At 42.9% G+C, this 22,776-nt stretch overlaps 1 protein-coding gene across 1 annotated transcript in view; it reads right to left on the bottom strand.

Annotated features, from left to right (window-relative positions):
- Positions 1-22,776, bottom strand: part of LOC129706616 (collagen alpha-3(VI) chain-like) — a 132,531-nt gene that overhangs the window by 20,803 nt on the left and 88,952 nt on the right. Inside the window, exons 21-29 of the mRNA XM_055650971.1 lie at positions 20,546-20,608; positions 15,271-15,321; positions 12,798-12,833; positions 12,630-12,692; positions 4,635-4,697; positions 3,966-3,998; positions 3,828-3,864; positions 856-870; positions 276-769 (exon numbers count right to left, since the gene is read on the bottom strand). Coding sequence (XP_055506946.1) covers positions 276-769; positions 856-870; positions 3,828-3,864; positions 3,966-3,998; positions 4,635-4,697; positions 12,630-12,692; positions 12,798-12,833; positions 15,271-15,321; positions 20,546-20,608 — 855 coding nt within the window. The remainder of the gene's footprint in view (positions 1-275; positions 770-855; positions 871-3,827; positions 3,865-3,965; positions 3,999-4,634; positions 4,698-12,629; positions 12,693-12,797; positions 12,834-15,270; positions 15,322-20,545; positions 20,609-22,776) is intronic.

Below are 22,776 nucleotides of genomic sequence, written 5' to 3'. Positions count from 1 at the left end.
ACAGCTTAAGAATAAGGGGGAAATCCTTTAAAACCGAGATGAGGAGAACTTTTTTCACACAGAGAGTGGTGAATCTCTGGAACTCTCTGCCACAAAGGGTAGTTGAGGCCAGTTCATTGGCTATATTTAAGAGGGAGTTAGATGTGGCTCGAAGGGCCGAATGGCCTACTCCTGCACCTAATTTCTATGTTTCTATCCCTCCAAACTTGTCCTATCCTTGTATACACTATTACATACTACAAAGGAAAGCCACATTGAGGAAGTAATTTTCTTACCTTAAAAGCCTGGTCTACTTCTGGGATGTCTTTGAAGGAAATGATAACTGGAACGACACCTGAAGCACTGAACTGTGAGGCAGCAGCGGCAATGGCATTTGTGTCTTTGGATGCTCCATTAGCAAGAAACACAGCTATTTTCCTCATAAGGGCACCATTACGAACTCGTTTAAAAACATTTCTGACCACGAACTGCATAATGTTGCCGATATTTCGTTTTTTGCTTGATCGTTCATGACCTAGTCCTTCTATTTTTTTCAGGAGTAATTGCTTTTTCTTAAAGTCGGAAAAGCGAATGAAAGGCTTGGCTTCGCTATTGTAAGTCAGGACAGCCACGCGGGCACCCGTGGGGCAGTTGTTTTCAGCGATGTCAATATCCTGCAGGAAATTCATTACAATTTTTTTCATCCTTTCAAATAGAGCAGGAGGGACATCTGCAGATGAGTCCAGAGCAAAGGCCAGCTCCGTGGGGTAAGCTGGACACGCTCCACTTCCTGCAAGTGTTAACAATCAATTAGTCCACAAGAACATCTCTTAAACAATGGACTGAAATCAGTGATAATCAATGAAGCTTACTTACTTTTTGAACAACAAGCTGGAAGAAACAAATAATGCCAAAAATTAATAGAAAGTGGAAGCAAAATCAAGGGACACATTATTAAACACTAATTCACCGTCACATTAAATAACATGCTTGAATATTAAATCATTTTGATGGGTTTAGTGCCTTGGAATGTTCTGCTTTTACTTGTACAGAAGCAGGTAGTTATAACTGAACTTGTAAGTCACCCAAGTCTTGAGTATTTAAACATTATTCATGGTAAGATCAAATATAGAACATAGAAAAAAAAAACTGTGCAAGAACAGGCCCTTCAGCCATTATGTCTGCATCGAACATGGTGCCAAGATAGGACCATGCTTCTTCCTGCCTACAGCCAGCAATTGAAGAGAGCACCCCCAGAGGTGAGGACAGTACAGAGCTGGTAGGGGTGGGCATCATGTACATCAGTGTACAACCAAACCTTGCCCTCAACCTGTCCTCTATATTGACTGGGCATACAGTTCATGCACTGAGTCCATCCAATCCAAGTTGTTAGCTCAGTTTTCCCACCATAAATGCAAGGAATATGCAGCAATGTATTTATCACAGCATCACAGATTGGTTTGGGAATAGCTCCGTCCAAGCAATTGCAGCCAATTGTGAATCCTGCAAGAGATTGTAGCGAATTGTGGATGTAGCCCAGACCATCGCACAAACCAACCTCCCTTCCGTTGACTTCATTCATGCCTCACACTGCCTCGGCAAGGCCAGCAGCGTAATCAAGGACGAGTCGCACCCTCCCCTCTCCCATCAAGTAAAAGGATAGAAGTGTGAAAATGCACACCTCCAGATTTAGGGACAGCTTCTTCTCAGCTGTTATCAGGCAACTGAATCATCCTCCCACAACCAGAGAGCAGTGCTGAACTACTATCTACCTCTTTGGTGACCCTCGGACTATTCTTGATTGGAATTTGCTGTCTTAACCTTGTACTAAATGTTATTCCCTTATCATGTATCTATACACTGTAAATGGCACGATTGTGATCATGTATTGTATTTCTGCTGACTGGATAGCACGCAACAACAGCTTTTCACTGTACCTCGGTACACGTGACAATAAACTAAACTGTAACTGAAATTGTCCCAACTGTAGAACCAAGTGCTTCTTGCCTTTCAGAGCACAAGACTCCTGATTTAGAACTTTCTGTAGAGGATTTTAGATAGGCACACAGATATGCAGAGAACTGAGCGAAATGGATTATTTGCAGATAGATTAGATTAGTTTATGTTGCTGTCATGTTCACCACAGACACTGTGGGTGAAGGGCCTGATCCTATGCTGTACTGCTCTATGTTCTGTGATGCTGAGCAGCAGGGGCATTTATAACTGTGTGCAGGTTTACACCAAATAGAGACACAAAATGCTGGAGTAACTCAACGTGTCAGGCAGCACCTCTGGGAAAAAATGAATGGGTGAAGTTTTGTGCCGTGACCCTTCTTCAGACTGAAGGATCTCTTCAGACAGAAGGGACACTTCAGAAGAAGGGTCTTGACCCAAAACGTCACCTATTCATTATTCTCCAGAGATGCTGTCTGACCCGCTGAGTTACTCCAGCATTTTAGAAACCTAGAAACATAGAAATTAGGTGCAGGAGTAGGCCATTCGGCCCTTCGAGCCTGCATCACCATTCAATATGATCATGGCTGATCACCCAACTCAGTATCCCGTACCTGCCTTCTCTCGATACCCTCTGATCCCCTTAGCCACAAGGGCAACATCTAACTCCCTCTTAAATATAGCCAATGAACTGGCCTCGGCTACCCTCTGCGGCAGAGAGTTCCAGAGATTCACCACTCTCTGTGTGAAAAAAGTTCTTCTCATCTCGGTTTTAAAGGATTTCCCCCTTATCCTTAAGCTGTGACTCCTTGTCCTGGACTTCCCCAACATCGGGTACAATCTTCCTGCATCTAGCCTGTCCAACCCCTTAAGAATTTTGTAAGTTTCTATAAGATCCCCTCTCAATCTTCTAAATTCTAGAGAGTATAAACCAAGTCTATCCAGTCTTTCTTCATAAGACAGTCCTGACATCCCAGGAATCAGTCTGGTGAACCTTCTCTGCACTCCCTCTATGGCAATAATGTCCTTCCTCAGATTTGGAGACCAAAATTGTACGCAATACTCCAGGTGTGGTCTCACCAAGACCCTGTACAACTGCAGTAGAACCTCCCTGCTCCTATACTCAAATCCTTTTGCTATGAAAGCTAACATACCATTCGCTTTCTTCACTGCCTGCTGCACCTGCATGCCTACTTTCAATGACTGGTGTACCATGACACCCAGGTCTCGCTGCATCTCCCCTTTTCCTAGTCGGCCACCATTTAGATAATAGTCTGCTTTCCTGTTTTTGCCACCAAAATGGATAACCTCACATTTATCCACATTATACTGCATTTATCCACATTTTGTGCCTATATTCCGCATTTATTCCTATCCAGGACCCACCATGGTTACATTGGGTACTCCATAATCACTGCGACCAATGGTTAAAAACAGGGATCACCTCCTCTTTGGAAGTGCAAGCTTTACTTCAACCAGCAGTCATTTACAACTGGAACATGGAGCTCCTGAAATCTCTCCCTGTGACTGTATGTCACTGTGAAAATCAGCCTGATTGGCACGATGTGAATGTCCACATCATTGTCTTAGTTGTGAATGCCATACCTGGCTGCATGACAGATTCTGGGGTAAACTGACAGAGGTCCTTCAGGTGTGAATTTCCACCTCATTTCTTCACAAAATGTGTTTGTTGGATAGCCAAAAGCATTCAAGAGCAAACAGGAATGAATCTATGTACAGGTTTGGAGGTTAATTGGCTTGGTAAATGTAAAGATTGTCCATAGTGTGTGTAGGATAGTGTTAGTGTGCGGGGATCGCTGGTCTGCACGGACCTGGTAGGCCAAAGAGCCTGTTTCCACGCTGTATCTCTAAACTAAAATATAAAAGATACTTACAGCAGCTTTCTCGCACAGCTGATATAAGATCACATTTCTGGAAAACAAATAGTTAAATTTAAGACACTATAAAAGTATTAAACAAAATATATCAATTAAAGTCAGCATGGCTAACCTATTACAAACATGGTTATGTACCATGATCGCTGTGCCTGGTGGTCCTTTGGGGCCCTAGAATGAATAAAAAGAGACACTTTCAGTGTAACAGCAGACAATTCACTGGCAATTTAACAGAATGACAAGGTGGAGATCTAACCAGTCATCTGTGAAAAGAACTTCCTAACAACTAATGCAAAATTATTGGCATTTGCTTGGTTTTATTAGGAACATATCGTAGGTTTCTTTATGGCCGATTATTTTTTATATTACTATAAAAATAATTACTATAAGTAGAGATACAGAGCGGAAACAGGCCCTTTGGCCAACCGAGTCCGCGCCAACCAGCGCTCCCCACACATTAACACTACCTTACACACACTAGGGACAATTTACACAAATACATTTGCTAATTGACCTACAAAACTGTACATCTTTGGAATGTGGGAGGAAACCGAAGATCTCGAAGACAACCCACGTGGTTATGGGGAGAACTCCGTTCAGACAGCATCCGTAGTCGGGATCGAAACCGGCTCTGGGGGGCTGCAAGCGATGTGAGGCAGCACCAGCGCCAGCGTTCCGCATTAACCTGCCGCTTTGTACCAACTGATTGCATAATTTACCCCCGCGTAAAACTTTGGAGTAATTGTCCAAGGCAAACTTTCATATTGAAAATGTAAAATCAAACTATCAACTATCCCATTGTCCTACCTTTTGCCCAGTAATTCCAATCTGTCCCGATTCACCGACATCACCAGGATCACCAGCATGGCCCTAAAAGGTGCAAGCACGTGACATTATTCTGGAGGAGATCTTATAAATGGATGATTACCTGTACGTTCATACTTCGTATCTGAATAAGTATTCACAAAGAAAGTACATCCAGTTTCTCAAAGCCCATGTCAGGGTTTGTGAGCTTGAGCTGGGGCTGGATTCATTGAGGAGCATGAGGGTTTAAGTCTAAGTCTAAGTCTAACTATTTACAATATATATTAATGATCTGGATGAGGGAATTGAAGGCAACATCTCCAAGTTTGCGGATGACACTAAGCTGGGAGGCAGTGTTAGCTGTGAGGAGGATGCTAGGAGACTGCAAGGTGACTTGGATAAGCTGGATGAGTGGGCAAATGTTTGGCAGATGCAGTATAATGTGGATAAATGTGAGGTTATCCACTTTGGTGGCAAAAACAGGAAAGTAGACTTTTATCTGAATGGTGACCGATTAGGAAAAGGGGAGCTGCAGGGAGACCTGGGTGTCATGGTACACCAGTCATTGAAAGTAGGCATGCATGTGCAGCAGGCAGTGAAGAAAGCGAATGGTATGTTAGCATTCATAGCAAAGGAGTTGAGTATAAGAGCAGGGTGGTTATACTGCAGTTGTACAGGGTCTTGGTGAGACCACACCTGGAGTGTTGCATACAGTTTTGGTGTCCTAATCTGAGGAAAGACATTCTTGCCATAGAGGGAGTACAGGGAAGGTTCACCGGACTGATTCCTGGGATGGCAGGACTTTCATATGAAGAAAGACTGGATAGACTTGGCTTGTACACGCTAGAATTTAGAAGATTGAGGGGGGATCTTATAGAGACTTACAAAGTTCTTAAGGGGTTGGACAGGCTAGATGCAGGAAGATTATTCCCGATGTTGGGGAAGTCCAGAACTAGGGGGTCACAGTTTAAGGATAAGAGGGAAATCTTTTAGGACCGAGATGAGAAAATCATTTTTTACACAGAGAGTGGTGAATCTCTGGAACTCTCTGCCACAGAAGGCAGTTGAGGCCAGTTCATTGGCTATATTTAAGAGGGAGTTAGATGTGGCCCTTGTGGCTAAAGGGATCAGGGGGTATGGAGAGAAGGCAGGGTTGGGATACTGAGTTAGATGATCAGCCATGATCATATCGAATGCTGGTGCAGGCTCGAAGGGCCGAATGGCCTACTCCTGCACCTAATTTCTATGTTTCTATGTTTCTATGTTTAAAGGAATACGTGCCAAACATAGGCAAATGGGTTAGCTTGGGGCATCTAGGTTAGCATGGATGAGCTGGGCTGAAGGGTCTGTTTCCATGCTATATGGTTCTATAATTATTCACCAATTTACATTCAGTTCTGTATCTCAGGAAATGCTTGATAAAATATATTTCACTGTATTATCATGAGATAGCACTAGATGGCACACATCTCGTATATTATGCTATAATCTGTGTAGAATGAAATCAGTTCAGAAGTGTTTAATAAAATCCTTACTGCCTGACTTGGACAATAGAACATAGGCAACAGATGCAGCAGCAGAACACACATCTCTCTGCCCAGAGATGATGTGGCGATCATCATGCTCACTAAGCAATGTTAATGAGTTGGAAAGGACTATACTTAGATGAACTTAGAGGATGAACTTAGAGGATGAACTGAGAGCACTAACAGGTGGTGGATGCAAAGTGTGGCTCATAAATATATTTCATTTTTTATGCGGCAAAGATGAGGGGGAACATTTTTTACAGAGTGCCAGTTATGTACAACAGTGGTGCAGCTCTGCGCTGGAAAGTGCCGCATCTAGAACCTGGGTTCAGCCTTGTCGATGTGTAATGTACCAGTTCTCTCTATGGCAACATGGATATCCTCTGGATATTGTAGTTTCCTCACATGACCCGAAGATGTGAAAGTTGTTAGGTATTTCCCCATCTCCCCAGGCCTGCAACCTTGGCGTGATCTTTGATTCCACCCTCTCCCTTGAGCCTCACATCCGCCATGTCATTAAAACCTCCTTCTTTCATCTCCGCAACATCGCTAAACTCAGACCCTCTCTCACACCTCCCGCTGCTGAAAGACTCATCCATGCCTTCATCTCCTCCCGACTGGACTATTGCAACTCACTTCTCCTTGGCATCCGCTCCACCTACATCAACCGACTCCAACTGGTCCAGAACGCAGCCGCCCGACTCATCACCCACACCAAATCCTGGCATGGCATCACTCCAGTCCTCAAACAAATTCACTGGCTTCCCATCTCCCACCGGATCACCTACAAAATCCTGATCCTCACCTACAAAGCCCTCCACCATCTGGCCCCCCCCATATCTCACTGACCTCCTCTCCCCCTACCAACCCTCACGGTCCCTCAGATCCACATCAGCTGGTCTCCTCTCCATCCACAAGTCCAACCTCCGTAGTTTTGGGGACAGAGCCTTCTCCAGGGCAGCTCCCAGGCTCTGGAACTCCCTCCCCCAACTGATCCGCAATTCCGTGTCCCTCACCATCTTCCAGTCCCGCCTCAAGACCCATCTCTTCACCTCTGCCTATCCTTAGCCCCACATCCCTTCCCTTTTCATCTGTGCATTAATTGCCTCATATTGTGTTTTGAATTGAATTCTGTCTTTACTTTGTGTACTAGTCATGTCTCTATTTATTTCATTCCCCTTACGTGTTTTTCCTCTACCTGCTAAATTTTTGTAAGGTGTCCTTGAGATTCTTGAAAGGCGCCCATAAATAAAATGTATTATTATTATTATTATTATTATTATTATTATTATTATTATTATTATTATTATTATTAATTGGCCATTATATGTGCCTGTGGGTGAATGAAAGAATCTGGGATGAGATGATGGGAATGAGGGGAAAATAAAAATGGAATTGGCATAGGAATAGTGTCAATGAATACTTGATGGTTAGAGCAGACTCAGTGGACCAAAGAGTCAGTTTCCATGATTCATGCCTTTATGGTATGGAACAGAACACAAAGTGTAAAATACAAGGCTCATCAAAGCAGTTGGTTGCACACAAAAGAACACAACGTCTAGAGGAACTCCTCAGCAGGCCAGACATCATCCCTGAAGAACATGGATAGATGACATTTCAAGTCACAGAAACCAATGAAAAATAGAAAATAGGTGCAGGAGTAGGCCATTCGGCCCTTCGAGCCTGCACCGCCATTCAATATGATCATGGCTGATCATTCAACTCAGTATCCTGTACCTGCCTTCTCTCCATACCCCCTGATACCTTTTGCCACAAGGGCCACATCTAACTCCTCTTATATAGCCAATGAACTGGCCTCAACTACCTTCTGTGGCAGAAAATTCCAGAGATTCACCACTCTCTGTGTGAAAATGTTTTCCTCATCTCGGTCCTAAAATATTTCCCCCTTATCCTTAAAGTGTGACCCCTTGTTCTGGACTTCCCCAACATCGGGAAAAATCTTCCTGCATCTAGCCTATCCAACCGCTTAAGAATTTTGTAAGTTTCTATAAGATCCCCCCTCAATCTTCTAAATTCTAGTGAGTACAAACCAAGTCTATCCAGTCTTTCTTCATATGAAAGTCCTGACATCCCAGGAATCAGTCTGGTGAACCTTCAGTCAGGACCCTTCTTCAGATGCCAGTTTACTGTATCATTAAAAAAATCCATTAAGTGAATTCTATGCCTGGAAAATTAAATGCAAGATTATAGTTCATGTGATGGGAGGAGAAGTAGGCCATCGGCCCCTCTAGTCCACCCCACCATTCAATCATGGCTGATCTATCTCTCCCTCTCAACCTCATTCTCCTGCCTTCTCCCCATAACCCCTGACACCTGTACTAATCAAGAATCTACCTATCTCTGCCTTAAACATATCCACTGACTTGGCCTCCACAGCCATCTGTGGAAATGAATTAAACATATTCACCACCCTCTGGCATAAGAAATTCCTACCCATCTCCTTCCTAAAGGAACGTCCTTTAATTCTCAGGGTATTATCCTTTCCCAAGCTGGACCTCCTGAATGCATGAGCCATGGAGATATGTAGAAGAAAACGGCAGGTGCTGGTTTAAATCAAAGGTAGACACAAAATGCTGGAGCAACTGGCTATGTAAGTGGCTTGGTAAGGAAGCAGCAAACAAGATGATCTTGCACTCAATTCAAAAGGAAGAGAAGCAAAAAAAAAACCAGAGAGTGGCTTGGTAAGAAAATTATTCTCTTTTTCTTTTTCCTTGTTTTAACACAGGTTTCTGTTGATTAGGTTATAATCTAAAATTAGGGTGATTGCAAGTTAACTGGGCGGGTTTAGATTCTGAGAGGGTGATCATTTGGGCCGATAAATAGTTAGCATTTATTTTTGGCATAACAGGGTAATTGTTGTGTGTGACTCAAGGCATCATTGCTGCCATTACCCTATATGCCAGTCCCACCTCTCCAGCACGTGTGGGACCAACATCCAACTAAATCGTCATGTGTCCATTTGCCAAAAGCAAAATTATCATTATAAATATTGTCATGAACTGCTCACAGCCAGGTCATTAGTGCAGATTGTAAAGCAGATCCTGATTGATGCGGGATGCATTTGGTCGATGCTTCCAAGAGGTGGTTAATTTAGCCAGGTGACTATTAATGCTGCAACTGAGTAGCAATAGTTCAAAACAAATGTGGGCCTGCCGGCAGAGATTCTGACGCTTCCCACCAGAAAACGGGAATACCAGATAATATTACATGCTGCTGTTCAATAAATGAAGGCAACTTTGGTCTTCAGAAGTAAATGACAAACTACTGCGAGAGGCAGATTAGCTGGTGAGTCAGTTGCCATTGACTTCTTTCTGGTTGAGATCATTTCCCCAATTTTTTTCTCATATGTTAGGAGTAGAATTCATAAAGCCTCACGTCTTGCTTTAATCTTTCTCCGAGTATTGAGAGTTGCATTTACACAGCTGATCGTAAAGCCTCAGACCAATTTCTTGGAGTGAACATTCGCCGGGCATGCAGAGCAGGTGGCCCTGTCACAGAGAGGTGCATGACTTAGGTAAGAAAAATATACCACTAGTACTGTGTTGCCAAAATTCAAAATCTGGCTGAAGGAAATGGTGGTCTACATGTGGTTGATTGTGGGTTCAAGATTTTTCAAAATCTGGAATGCACTGCAGGTTGTGGTGGTGGAGGCAGATACGATTGTGACATTGAAGAGACGTTTGGATAGGCAAGTAAGTGGATATTCAGGGAATAGACTGATATTGATTTTGTGCATGCAGGTAAGAATTGCTTTTGGCATAATGTTCAGCACAGGCATTGTAGGCTCCAGGGACTGTTCTTGTGCTGTGGCTTTCTATGCTCTATGTTACCACAGAGAGTCTGGAAATTGTTCATGCATTAAATTAGCAAGCATGGCGATGTCTCCAGTACTTGATGCAGGTGATCTCAGATAGACACCTGTGCGACACCATGGTACCTTGTGCAGACTATCCCAAGGTAGTGTCAAAGTGGTCCATCATTGCTCCACTCATGACCCCTTTATTTCCAGAGGCAGTATTATGGAATCCTCAAATTAATCTGCTTTGAGACACATTTTGGCTGCACATACTGAGGGGGTGTAAGGGTGTAGAAACATAGAACCATAGAAAATAGGTGCAGGAGGAGGCCATTCGGCCCTTTGAACCTGCACCACCATTTATTGTGATCATGGCTGATCGTCCCCTATCAATAATCCATGCCTGCCTTCTCCCCATATCCCTTGATTCCACTACCCCTAGAGCTCTATCTAACTCTCTCTTAAATCCATCCAGTGGTTTGGCCTCCACTGCCCTCTGTGGCAGGAAATTCCACAAATTCACAACTCTCTGGGTGTAAACATTTTTTCTCACCTCAGTCTTAAATGGCCTCCCCTTTATTCTAAGACTGTGGCTTGTGTCTCTTTAATCCAGCCTTGCTCCTCCTTTGCTCTCTCCTCTTGTTTCTGCCCTTTGAGGACTTCAGGTAGGGCTATCGGGAGCATGTAGCAAAGTTCTGACTGAACCGTCCTGGCACCAAAATCACCTCCACAAACCCATGGCTCAGGCACAATCTCATCCATGCAACACCACCAGGAGCTCAGAGGAACAAAGAAACTTACAAACATAGAAAATAGATGCACGAGTAGACCATTCGGCGCTTCGAGCCTGCACCGCCATTTAATATGCTCATGGTTGATCATCCAACTCAGTATCCTGTACCTGCCTTCTCTCCATACCCCCTGATCCCTTTAGCCACAAGGGCCACATCTAACTTAAATATAGCAAATGAACTGGCCTCAACTACCTTCTGTGGCAGAGAATTCCAGAGATTCACCACTGTGTGAAAAATATTTTTCTCATCTCGGTCCTAAAAGATTTCCCCCCTTATCCTTAAACTGTGACCCCTTGTTCCGGACCTCCCCAACATTGGGAACAATCTTCCTGCATCTAGCCTGTCCAACCTCTTAAGAATTTTGTAAGTTTCTATAAGATCCCCCCTCAGTCTTCTAAATTCTAGTGAGTACAAGCCGAGTCTATCCAGTCTTTCTTCATATGGAAGTCCTGACATCCCAGGAATCAGTCTGGTGAACCTTCTCTGTACTCCCTCTATGGCAAGAATGTCTTTCCTCAGATTAGGAGACCAAAACTGTACGCAATACTCCAGGTGTGGTCTCACCAAGACCCTGTACAACTGCAGTAGAACCTCCCTGCTCCTATACTCCTATCATGGCTGAACATCCAAAATCGGTACCCTGTTCCTGCTTTTCCGCCATATCCCTTGATTCCGTTAGCCCTAAGAGCTATATCTAACTCTCTTGAATACATCCAGTGACTTGGCCTCCACTGCCTTCTGAGGCAGAGAAATCCACAGATTCACAACAATCCGGCTGAAAAAGTTTTTCCTCATCTCAGTCCTAAATGGCCCACCCCTTATTCTTAAACTGTGACCCCTGGTTCTGGACTCCACAACACCGGGAACATTTTTCCTGCATCTAGCCTGCCAAATCCCTTAAGAATATTATATAGGTGAGGAGCCAAGGAATGATAAGATAGTCTTTCAATCAGACTCTTGCCTTGAGCTGAATAATCAATGAATGGATAGTCAAAATTAATCATTTCCTGTGTATGTTTGCATAAATGTCATTGTTAATGCCAAAACTGTAACAAATTGGTAGATTTTGTAAATTAATAAATCCCTGGTCAATTTCTTCCCTTCCCACCCCCTCCACTGGTACTTTCTCTCGCAACTGTAGGAAATGCTACACTTGTCGCTTTACCTCGAATCGATCCAAGGACCCAAGCAGTCTTTCCATGTGAGGCAGAGGTTCACCTGCACCTCCTCCAACCTCATCTATTGCATCCGCTGCTCCAGGTGTCAACTGCTCTACATCTGTGAGACCAAGCGCAGGTTTGGCGATCGCTTCGCCCAATACCTCCGCTCGGTTCGCAATAACCATCCTGATCTCCCGGTGGCTCAGCACTTCAACTCCCCCTCCCATTCCAAATCCGACCTTTCTGTCCTCCATGGCCAGAGTGTGTCCCACCGCAAATTGGAGGAGCAGCACCTCATATTTTGCTTGAGTAGTTTGCACCCCAGCATTATGGACATTGACCTCCAATTTCAGGTAGTCCCTGCTTTATCCTTCCTTTCCCTCCCTTTCCCAGCTCTCCCACAGTCTCCTGTCTCTGCCTCTTCCTTTTTTTTTTTCCTGCCCCTCCTTCCCGACATCAGTCTGAAGAAGGGTCTCGGCCCGAAACATCGCCTATTCCTTCGCTCTGTAGATGCTGCCTGAGTTTCTCCAGCTTTTTTGTCTACCTTTGATTTTTCCAGCATCTGCAGTTCTTTCTTAAATAACTTTAACATTAAATGTTTATCAACAATAAATAGAAATCTTTTTAGACATAGCAAAAAACTCATAAACTAAACCTTTAAACATGGTTTAAGAATGTAATGTCTTCAGTAAACTTCCTACCCTGTTCCCCTTCATTCCTTTAGGTCCATCTCCTCCATTTTGAGCAGCTTTTCCATCTTCTCCCTAAAACCATGACAACAAATGTGACACAAAGAACAATTCATCTCCTGCAGTAAATTATCCAAGGCAAAGGTATTAAAGTAAGATTACTTTAAACATCAAAGATACCTTTACGCCAATGATTCCTCGGGTCCCTCTGTCTCCCTGCAGGGAAATAAAATCATTAATTGATATATTTATACTTTTGTGTTGAAACAAAGCAATACTGGGCTAAAGAATGGAATGAATTGATATGTATTGTTGACTCTTTATTAGTAGATCAACCATAAATGTTCAGTGGGTGAACGCACTTTCTTTGTACTCTTCCATTTGTTCCTTTATTCTGCTTTCAGGTTTTTATATTGATATTTATATTATATCATATCATATCATTTTATTTTTTATTATATTATATTATATTATATTAATATTATATTATATTGATATTAATTCTTATTTACTTATGCTGGAATGGATTTTATTAGCTCTAGTTACATTGGCGATGAGTTCCAAAGAATATGGTCCCTCTAAAGCTAACTATGGGAGAGGGAGAAAAGTGGTCAATAGCTTGTATGTAACATTACTAAACCGTGCTAAGCTGATGTCTGGTTGTTTAAAATAGTTCAGGATGACTTATCTTTGGAAAGTTTGCCTGATTGCCCCCAGGGCTATCACAGACAGACTGCCGGGATGTATTCTGATGTTAATCTGTATATTAGGACATTATGGCATCCCAAATGTAACTTCTACAGATCTCATTGGGGAGGTCAGTAGATAGAGAGGCAGGGGTGGTATTGAAAGTCCATGAAGTAAACCCTGTTCTTTGTGTCATCATGAACAGCAGGGTTGAAGTCTCAGGACTTATCCTTTCCACACTCCTAACATGAGAAAATTATCTGAATGAAAATGAATAACTGATGCTCCTCATTCTTGCCCACTTCCCAACAAGGATGTCTATCGGATGTATGCTAATGAAGACCAAAAATATAGTTTCCAGTTGCCTGAAATTAGGTAAGCAGTTAACCAAAACCATCACTGTCTTAAAAAGGTGGGATTACTGGAATTGCATTAATATTTTCTCCATTTTAGGAAGCTGCCCAAAATCAGAACAAAAAGTAAAATATAATGGGCATTTCTGCCCCCTTTTCCATTTAGATCATGAAGACATGAACAAAATCCTGTAGCAGTTAAAACGTTCTGATTGACTTTCCTGATTGTAATATCAGAAGTAGTCAAATAAAATTAGTGGGATATCATCAAGTTACATCAAATATTTATGCAGCTAAATTTGTAATTCCTTTAATGGATAAACAAGAAAATATATTGGCCAATTTTCTATGATTCTGGTCATGAATAAAATCTCCCCAGAGAGGGAGACTCATTTGTGGCTGGGAGACCTTTCTTTAATCTCATGCATACTTTTTGATTAATCTGTTACTTAGGCGATTCTTACCATAATTATTTTGAGAGTGGATTTTTAACATAGATTCATTATTACCCATGTTTTTTATAAATGTTGGAACATTAATACTAAAATTCCTCGTTGCTCTATAATTGCATATGTTAAATAGGAAAAATGGCAAAATGAGATTGACAGTGGGAACTAGTACAGTGGATAGAAGTCACAAAGTTCCCAGCGGGATACACGGCAGAAGCCCCCAGTGGGCCACGGCCTGTAATGGGGAAGCCTTCGATTTAGCACCGGTTCATCCCCCGAAAACTAGAGATCAGAGAGGATGTAACCGTGATGACGGACGTGAGGAGCAAAGCCAGTCGTAGAGCAACTGTGGACTGGCCTACAGTCCCCAGTCTACAGTCCTGGGGTCAGGACTTTCATATGAAGAAAGACTGGATAGACTCGGCTTGTACTCAATAGAATTTAGAAGATTGAGGGGGGATCTTATAGAAACTTACAAAATTCTTAAGGGGTTGGACAGGCTACATGCAGGAAGATTGTTCCCGATGTTGGGGAAGTCCAGGACAAGGGGTCACAGTTTAAGAATAAGGGGGAAGTCTTTTAGGACCGAGATGAGAAAAACATTTTTCGCACAGAGAGTGGTGAATCTGTGGCATTCTCTGCCACAGAAGATAGTTGAGGCCAGTTCATTGGCTATATTTAAGAGGGAGTTAGATGTGGCCCTTGTGGCTAAAGGGATCAGGGGGTATGGAGAGAAGGCAGGTACAGGATACTGAGTTGGATGATCAGCCATGATCATATCGAATGGTGGTGCAGGCTCGAAGGGCTGAATGGCCTACTCCTGCACCTAGTTTCTATGTTTTCTACATTGTCCTCAAAGTCGGCTGCATGAGGCACAAAGGTGGACAGGCGAGGAGCGGGATTTTGATTTGCCGATCCACATGTCTCAGTGGACTATTTCTAGACACTTTGCTAATCGATGATTGTGCTTAGGTAGGGCAATATTTTACTGAACTGTATGGAAGTAAGAATTTCACTGCGCGTTTTGCACATGTGACAATAAAGCACGATTGAAAATAAATAATTCACACGCTACACAGCTACAGAATAGAGGCACAATGACATAAAAAGAAAGAATTCTTATCTTGTTACAAGAGTAAACTATAACAGTACAGATCATGTTACCTTTCTTCCTTTAGAACCTTGAGGGCCAAATCCATCCTTGCCATCCAGACCCTGTGTGGTAAACAAGACATTGTACATACACTTTCCAATTTTGCTTCATGTCACAACTTCTTGTATAATTTTAACATGAGTACAATGAATTTTTTGAGACATCCACAAGTTCCACGCAGCTGATTTGACAATCATCAACAATATCAGCTAGTCCCATTTACATTGCGTTCCTACACTGAAAAAAAACCCCATCCAAATGCACTTCATATGATGATTCCAGGCAAAAGATTTGATAAAAAGTTATGGCCGAAAGAATACATTTTTAATAAGTATGAAGGAATGGAAGGTGAAATGATGTAGAAGTCTGGAGAGGTTAATTCAGAGTTTTTGGAATAAATCGAGTAAAATGCTGTCAATACCAATCTGTTAGAAAGCATCTGCAGCAAGATATATAATTATTGTTTCAGGGCCAAGTCCCTTTGCCAAAATCAGGAAAGAAAAAAGCAAATTAAATTTCAATTGTAGAGTGATTTTCTTTCCTTTAGTTTAGTTTAGAGATACAATGCGGAAACAGGCCCTTCAGCCCACCGAGTCCACCACGACCAGCGATTCCAGCACTACTCTACACACACGGGAGACAATTTGACTTTTTCTATACCAAGGCAATTAACCTACAAATCTGTACGTCTTTGGAGTGTGGGACCAAGCTGAAGATCTCGGAGAAAACCCACGCAGGTCACGGGGAGAATGTACAAACTCCGTATAGACAAGCACCCCTAGTCCGGATCGAACCCGGGTCTCTGGCGCTGTAAAGCAGCAACTCAACTGCTGGGCACTGAGTGATGGGTAAAAATGAAGAGAGTTTGCGACCAAATTCTGATTAAGTTCTGATGTTCCCGTTCTGATGAAGGGTCCTAGGTGTGAAATGTGGACTGTTTCTATTTTCATCTCTGTTTTTATTTGGTATCTTCTGTATTAATAGTTTATTTGTGTTTACATTTAGACTTTTAGACAAGATGCAGCTGTCAGTGCTGGAGAGATTAAATTTAACAATGCTCACACTGCTTGCATCATCAATCTATCTACTTATAAAACTTTGACCTTGGATGTGGATGTATTTGTGTGTTTGTGTGTTTTTCTGTGATTCACATCTCCTCGAAAACACTACTCGCTAACGGTGAAATTTTTACATATTCCGAAAGAGATTTACCTCATGATCACGAAAATCGCCTCATCTGAAAATTTGATTCATTATTTCCCAAGTTTTTAATTAAAATTGTTCACAAATCTTGAGATCTTATTTAAAGCTAACGAGCTGATGACGTCACAATGGCGCTGCTCCTTGCGGCCAAAGTGCAGCCTGCTGGGCACTGTTTTTAGCACAAGCTGCGAGTTACTTTAACCCCCCCCCCCCCCCCCCAACTCGCAGGTGACTCGAGCTCGGCCGGCTGTCCGCCCCGCCCCCCCCGCCGCACTCCAGCCGCCCTCTCTCACCCCCCCCCCCCCCCCCCACCCCCCACAGCTCTGGATTGAAGCCGCTGCCGACTTACGTTAAGCCCCCCCCCCCCCCCCCCCCCACTCCGACTCGCAGTCATTTTGTCGACTTCAGCTCGTAGTCGACTTGCACTCGGCCAGCTGCCTGCCTTGCTCTGCCCTGCCCCGCCCAAAGCAAAGCTGCCCTCCCCGCCAGGTCTCTGGAGTAATTTGGCTGGGCATCCGAGGGCTTCTGATGCCTCCTCCCCCCCCTCCCCCCTCCTCTCCCCCCTCCTCTCCCCTTCCTCTCCCCCCTCCCCTCCTCTCTCCAACTCCCCCCCCTCCTCCCCCCCCTCCCCCTCTTTCTCCTCCCAATCCCCGCTCGCCCCCATCCGTCCTATCTCCCCCCTCCCCCCATTTTCCCCCCCTCTCTCCCACCTCCCCCCCCTCCCCCTGTCCTCCTTCTCTCCCCCTCTTCTCCTCTCCTCCCCTTCATCCTCCCTCCCCCCCTCTCCCCCCTTCTCCCCCCCCCCTCTCCCCCCCCTCTCCTCTCCCCCCCCCCCCCCTCCCCCTCTGTCCCCTCTCTCTGCCTCTCCCTCTCTGTCTCTGTCTCCCACTCTCTCTGCACCCCCCCCTGCCTCTGTAGACATGCCTGCAAGGTGGATAGGGCGGGGATGGGGTAAATCTATGCTTAGCTACCATGCAATAAAATGCAAGATCTTTAATATGTGAAACTGGAAGGGAAAGGATATTTTGTGCAAGTAAATTCCTATGGATGGTAACGAGAAGACAGCAAACCATCCTTTTTGGTTTGTTTTTTCCATCGTCTTTACAAACTATCATTGGTGTATAGGAAAAAACTAATTCAACATGTTACTTTGAAAATCAGTCAAATAATGTAATTACATTATTCATTAATCTGATAAACACTCTCAATCCAATCCAATCCAACTTTATTTGTTAAGCACTTTAAAACAGCCAATGTTGACCAAAGTGCTGTACAGAAGAATAAACAAGACATCGTAAACAGACACCATAACAGCTCACATGAGGCGCAAAAACTACATATGGCAGTATCTGAATAAACACTGTCAGGCCAGACACATTGTTTAAGGCACAGACCAGCAGTACAAAATGTAGTTTTGCTCTTTAGAGCAGCTTCATTGCTTTAGACACAATGTGCGTGAGAGACACTAAACAGACTCACATTTTAATGCTCTAAATAAATTAGACATGTAGACTAGGTTTGTTGGTAACCAGGCAACCGCTAATACTGCCAGCTGATTTAAACCAGATCAGTGGTTAGCACAGCCTTATTGCTCATGTGAAAAGTGTGAAAATCAGTGGAAGCTCTGGCTCTCGTCTTTTGAAAGGCCGTTGACATAGAAACATAGAAACATAGAAATTAGGTGCAGGAGTAGGCCATTCGACCCTTCGAGCCTGCACCGCCATTCAATATGATCATGGCTGATCATCCAACTCAGTATCCCGCACCTGCCTTCTCTCCATACCCTCTGATCCCCTTAGCCACAAGGACCACATCTGACTCCCTCTTAAATATAGCCAATGAACTGTGGCCTCGACTACCCTCTGTGGCAGAGAGTTCCAGAGATTCACCACTCTCTGTGTGAAAAAAGTTCTTCTCATCTCGGTTTTAAAGGATTTCCCCCTTATCCTTAAGCTGCTCAGACATAAACTGCTCAGAACCATGCAATGACTATTGCATCTTCTGTGGGGTTAATGGGCTGCTGGTTGCAGGTGGTTGTAAGTATGGTGAGGCTTGAAGAGAAGTTTGGGTCTTGTGACACTTAAAATCTTGTGTTGGTGTAAGATATATTGGACAGGGTATAGGGTTTCCCCCAGGTATCCTCCATAATTTTCATATCTTCACAAATCTGTATGGCATATAGAAGACTGATAATCATCTGCAGAACTATGTCTCCTTACATCAACATCTTGGAGTGTGGAGGGGAGATGGGAAACAATGTACCTTGTAAAAAACCTATAGATTGGTAACCTTATATTCATAGCGTAATGCCTTGGTGTAAATTGTGAGGCTGTGATTCCTCAACTTGTGTCGCCTCTCAACATGAAAGGTAGTGGAGTTGTTAAGAAAAGCAGGTGAGAGTGGCGATGAATGGATCTTACTATAAATCTGATGGCCATTCTGAAAGTTGATGCAAATTGCAGTTTATAGGTTCTGCTGAAGTTACAGAATTATTTCAGGATAACCGCTGAGGAGGTGCCAAGTGAAAGGATTGAATGGAAAGAGTCAGTTTTATTCCTCCATCTTGTTTGTTCATTAGTGAATTCCGTTCATTATATTCTGGACGGCAGAATGAGTAACACGCAGGTTGCCTGGATCACGAGAGAGATTTATTACCCAACATTCCCTCCTTACATTGAACGCCTACTCATTAACATATACATAAATATGTATGAACACATTACACTGCTTTCCTTTTTAAATATTAAAGCTTACTCAGTTATTATTTTGTTGTGTTGATACTTGATTTAAACCAGTATTTATCAAATCTTAAATGATGACTATAATATATTTATTTTACAAATCTACACATTTTTGTTTTACTTGTGCAGTTTGTTACTTTATTTACAAACCTAATCTGGCTACTGGTTTACAAATCCTGCCTGATCGTCTAACAGTAACAGGTGTAACAGGTTTAGGTGTTGACTCAACTGTTAGCTTGATTGGCTCTGTTATAGTACCCTGACTTTGACCAGAGGAATCTGTTTCTTTGTCTGTATTAGTTTTTGGTTAATCGTTGGCTGGAATCATTTGATCAACATGAACACTTTTGACCTATCTCCAACTTCAACTAAGTATCTTTTTGTTCCACAAACTTCCACTATTTTCCCAACATTCCATTTGTCTTGACTGGACTTGTCGGGAGGACTGAATATACAAACCTGCTCACCTGGCTTGAAGTACCTCTCCTTTTTGTGGGAGTCAAAATGGTGTTTTTTGACTTAACTGTTTTTGCTCAACTCTCAAGGCCAAATTAGACTTTGGCCACATAGACACAACATAGAAATTCTCGACGATTTGTCCAGCTGCTGTTTTCAACTAGTCCCCTGCATAGAAGGAGCTGTGGCCTATCGTGTCCAGCAAACAACTGCAAACAACTGCAAACAACTGCGACAAAACTCCGTATTTACTGTTTAAAATGTTAAACAATACTGCGTGTTGCAAAACAGTCCTGCACTGTATTTAAAGTGGCAACAACTGCGTCCGCTGGACTGGAGGGCGGCAGCTTCGACCACCCCCGGGCCGCGGAGCTTGAACCGCGGGACTGACTTACCATCGCCCGGTGGGGTATCGTCTCAGCGCAGAGGGAGAAGAGGAGGGAAGAGACAGCAACCCTAAGACTTTTGCCTCCATCACAGTGAGGAGGTGCCTGGTGAACTCACTGTGGTGGATGTTAATTTGTGTTTATTGTGTGTTTTGTTGTTTATTATTACATGTATGGCTGCAGGAAACAACATTTCGTTCAGACCAAAAGATCTAAATGACAAATAAAGGATTCAATTCAATTCAATCAATAAAGGATGAGTTCACAAACTCTATTCCATCCTCGTCACCAATTTTGTTATATTTTGTTATTTTGTTATTAATTTTGTCGGCAGAATGAATAACAACTTACACGCAGGTTGCCTGGATCACAAGAGAGAGGTTTATTACCCAACATTCCCTGCTTATATAGAACGCCAATTCATTAACATATACATGAATATGTATGTCTACATTACAATTAGACAACGAATATATATTTTTAAAAAAGAACAAACTTACCATTGAGCCACGACGTCCAAGTGGTCCATTTACACCTTTCGCCCCAAGATCTCCAGGTTCACCCTATTAAATAAAGCTCTCTGGTTAATTAATAACAAACAAGCGCCAAATTGCACACACCACCTACCCATTAACAGCAATGTGTTACCGGCTGAACAATCTGTTCAAATGGTGAGGGATAATAATTTTGGGCATTGGGATGGGGAAACATTAGAGGTATGTTGCATCTACCTACAAGGCAGAGTATTTTAAATGATGGGAGGCCGATAGGTGTTATTATAACCATATAACCATATAACCATATAACAATTACAGCACGGAAACATGCCATCTTGGCCTTTCAAGTCCGTGCCGAACATTTACTCTCACCTAGTCCCATCTACCTGCTCTCAGACCATAACCCTCCATTCTTTTCCCGTCCATATACCTATCCAATTTATTTTTAAATAATAAAATCGAACCTGCCTCCACCACTTCCACTGGAAGCTCATTCCACACAGCTACCAATCTCTGAGTAAAGAAGTTCCCCCTCATGTTACCCCTAAACTTCTGGCCCATTCTCAAGTCATGTCCTCTTGTTTGAATCTTCCCAACTCTCAATGGAAAAAGCTTATCCACGTCAACTCTGTCTATCCCTCTCATCATTTTAAAGACTTCTATCAAGTCCCCCCTTAACCTTCTGCGCTCAAAAAAATAAAGACCTAACTTGTTCAATCTTTCTCTGTAACTTAGTTGCTGAAACCCAGGCAACATTCTAATAAATCTCCTCTGTACTCTCTCTATTTTGTTGACATCTTTCCTATACTTAGGCGACCAAAATTGTACACCATACCCCAGAATTGGCCTCACCAATGCCTTGTACAATTTTAACATTACATCCCAACGTCTATATTCAATGCTCTGATTTATAAAGGCCAGCACACCAAAAGCTTTCTTTACCACCCTATCTACAAGGACAACAGTTTGTTTACACACACATCATCAGACATTGACAGGAATGCAAAGCAATTAGAAAGACTAAATCTATGTTGGGCCTCATTGCTAGAGGATTTGAGTACAAGGGCCAAACATTTTCATCCAGATTTGCAACAACATTAGATTTTTTGATTTTCAATTACAGGAATAACAATCTCCTACTAGAGTTATAGAGTGATACAGTATGAAAACAGGCCCTTCAACCCAACGCCCACATTGGCCAACATGTACTGTTGGTGAGACAGCATCTGGAATATTATGTACATATCATCTCCCTACCTAAGAAAGTGTCTACTGAAAATATAGAGAGTGCAAAGAAGTTTCACCAGATTGATCCCGAGATGAGATATTAGGTTTGTTTCATGAGAAAAGATTGAGCAGACTGAGTGTATAAAGTTGAGAAGAATTGAAGGATATATTTCATTGAAACATACAACATTCTTACAGTCTTGACAGGATAGCCACAGGGAAGATGTTTCCACAACTGGAATTAAGGGTCACTGCCTCAGAACAGGTAATCAGCCTTTCAGGACTGAAATGAGAAGAAATCACTTCATGCAGAGGGAGTGAATCTGTGGAATTCTCTACCCGAGATGACTGGAGCAATTTAGTCACTGCGTATATTCGACAGAGATTTTTGTCTTTTTGAAAATCAGAGAGGTGGTGTTAATGCAGGAAAGTAGTGCTGAGGTAACAGCTCAGCCATGACATTATTGAATGGATAACCTAGATATAGAAGGCCAATGTCTCCTCCATTTGCAACATGGCAACTCTAGTAACACGCAACTCCATCAGGGCATCACAGGGACGATGGTGTCGATTTTGTACTGTAGTTCCAGGATTCGATTTAAAACACAGAACCCCCTAACACAAATGTGATGGTGCTTTCCACTGAGCCACACTCAATACTGCAAAGAGCCTTCAATTCGAATAGGTGTCGGCCAGTTGGGGAGATTACTGGTATGTGAAACCTCATCATCACAGTTGCTGAAATCAGTCTGGTCCATCAGGGGCACATCTCTCCCCACCATGGAGAGAATTCTGTGGCGACATCTATCATCAAGTATACCCTACCTTTACTTGTTGCTGTCGTCAGACTGGACGTACAGATGCTTGCATTCTCACAATACCCGTTTCAGGAACAGCTATAACAACTTCTATAACTATCAGGTTCCTGAACCAACCTGCACAACCATGATCACACCTCAGTAGCAGAACACTCCAGGCCACCTCTTGTACTACCATACACTCATTTT

This window comes from Leucoraja erinacea, chromosome 2 (assembly GCF_028641065.1).
Source record: "Leucoraja erinacea ecotype New England chromosome 2, Leri_hhj_1, whole genome shotgun sequence".
Lineage (NCBI taxonomy): Eukaryota > Metazoa > Chordata > Chondrichthyes > Rajiformes > Rajidae > Leucoraja > Leucoraja erinaceus.
Note: the sequence above shows the minus strand (reverse complement) of the source record. Positions and strands in the feature narration are given on the sequence as shown.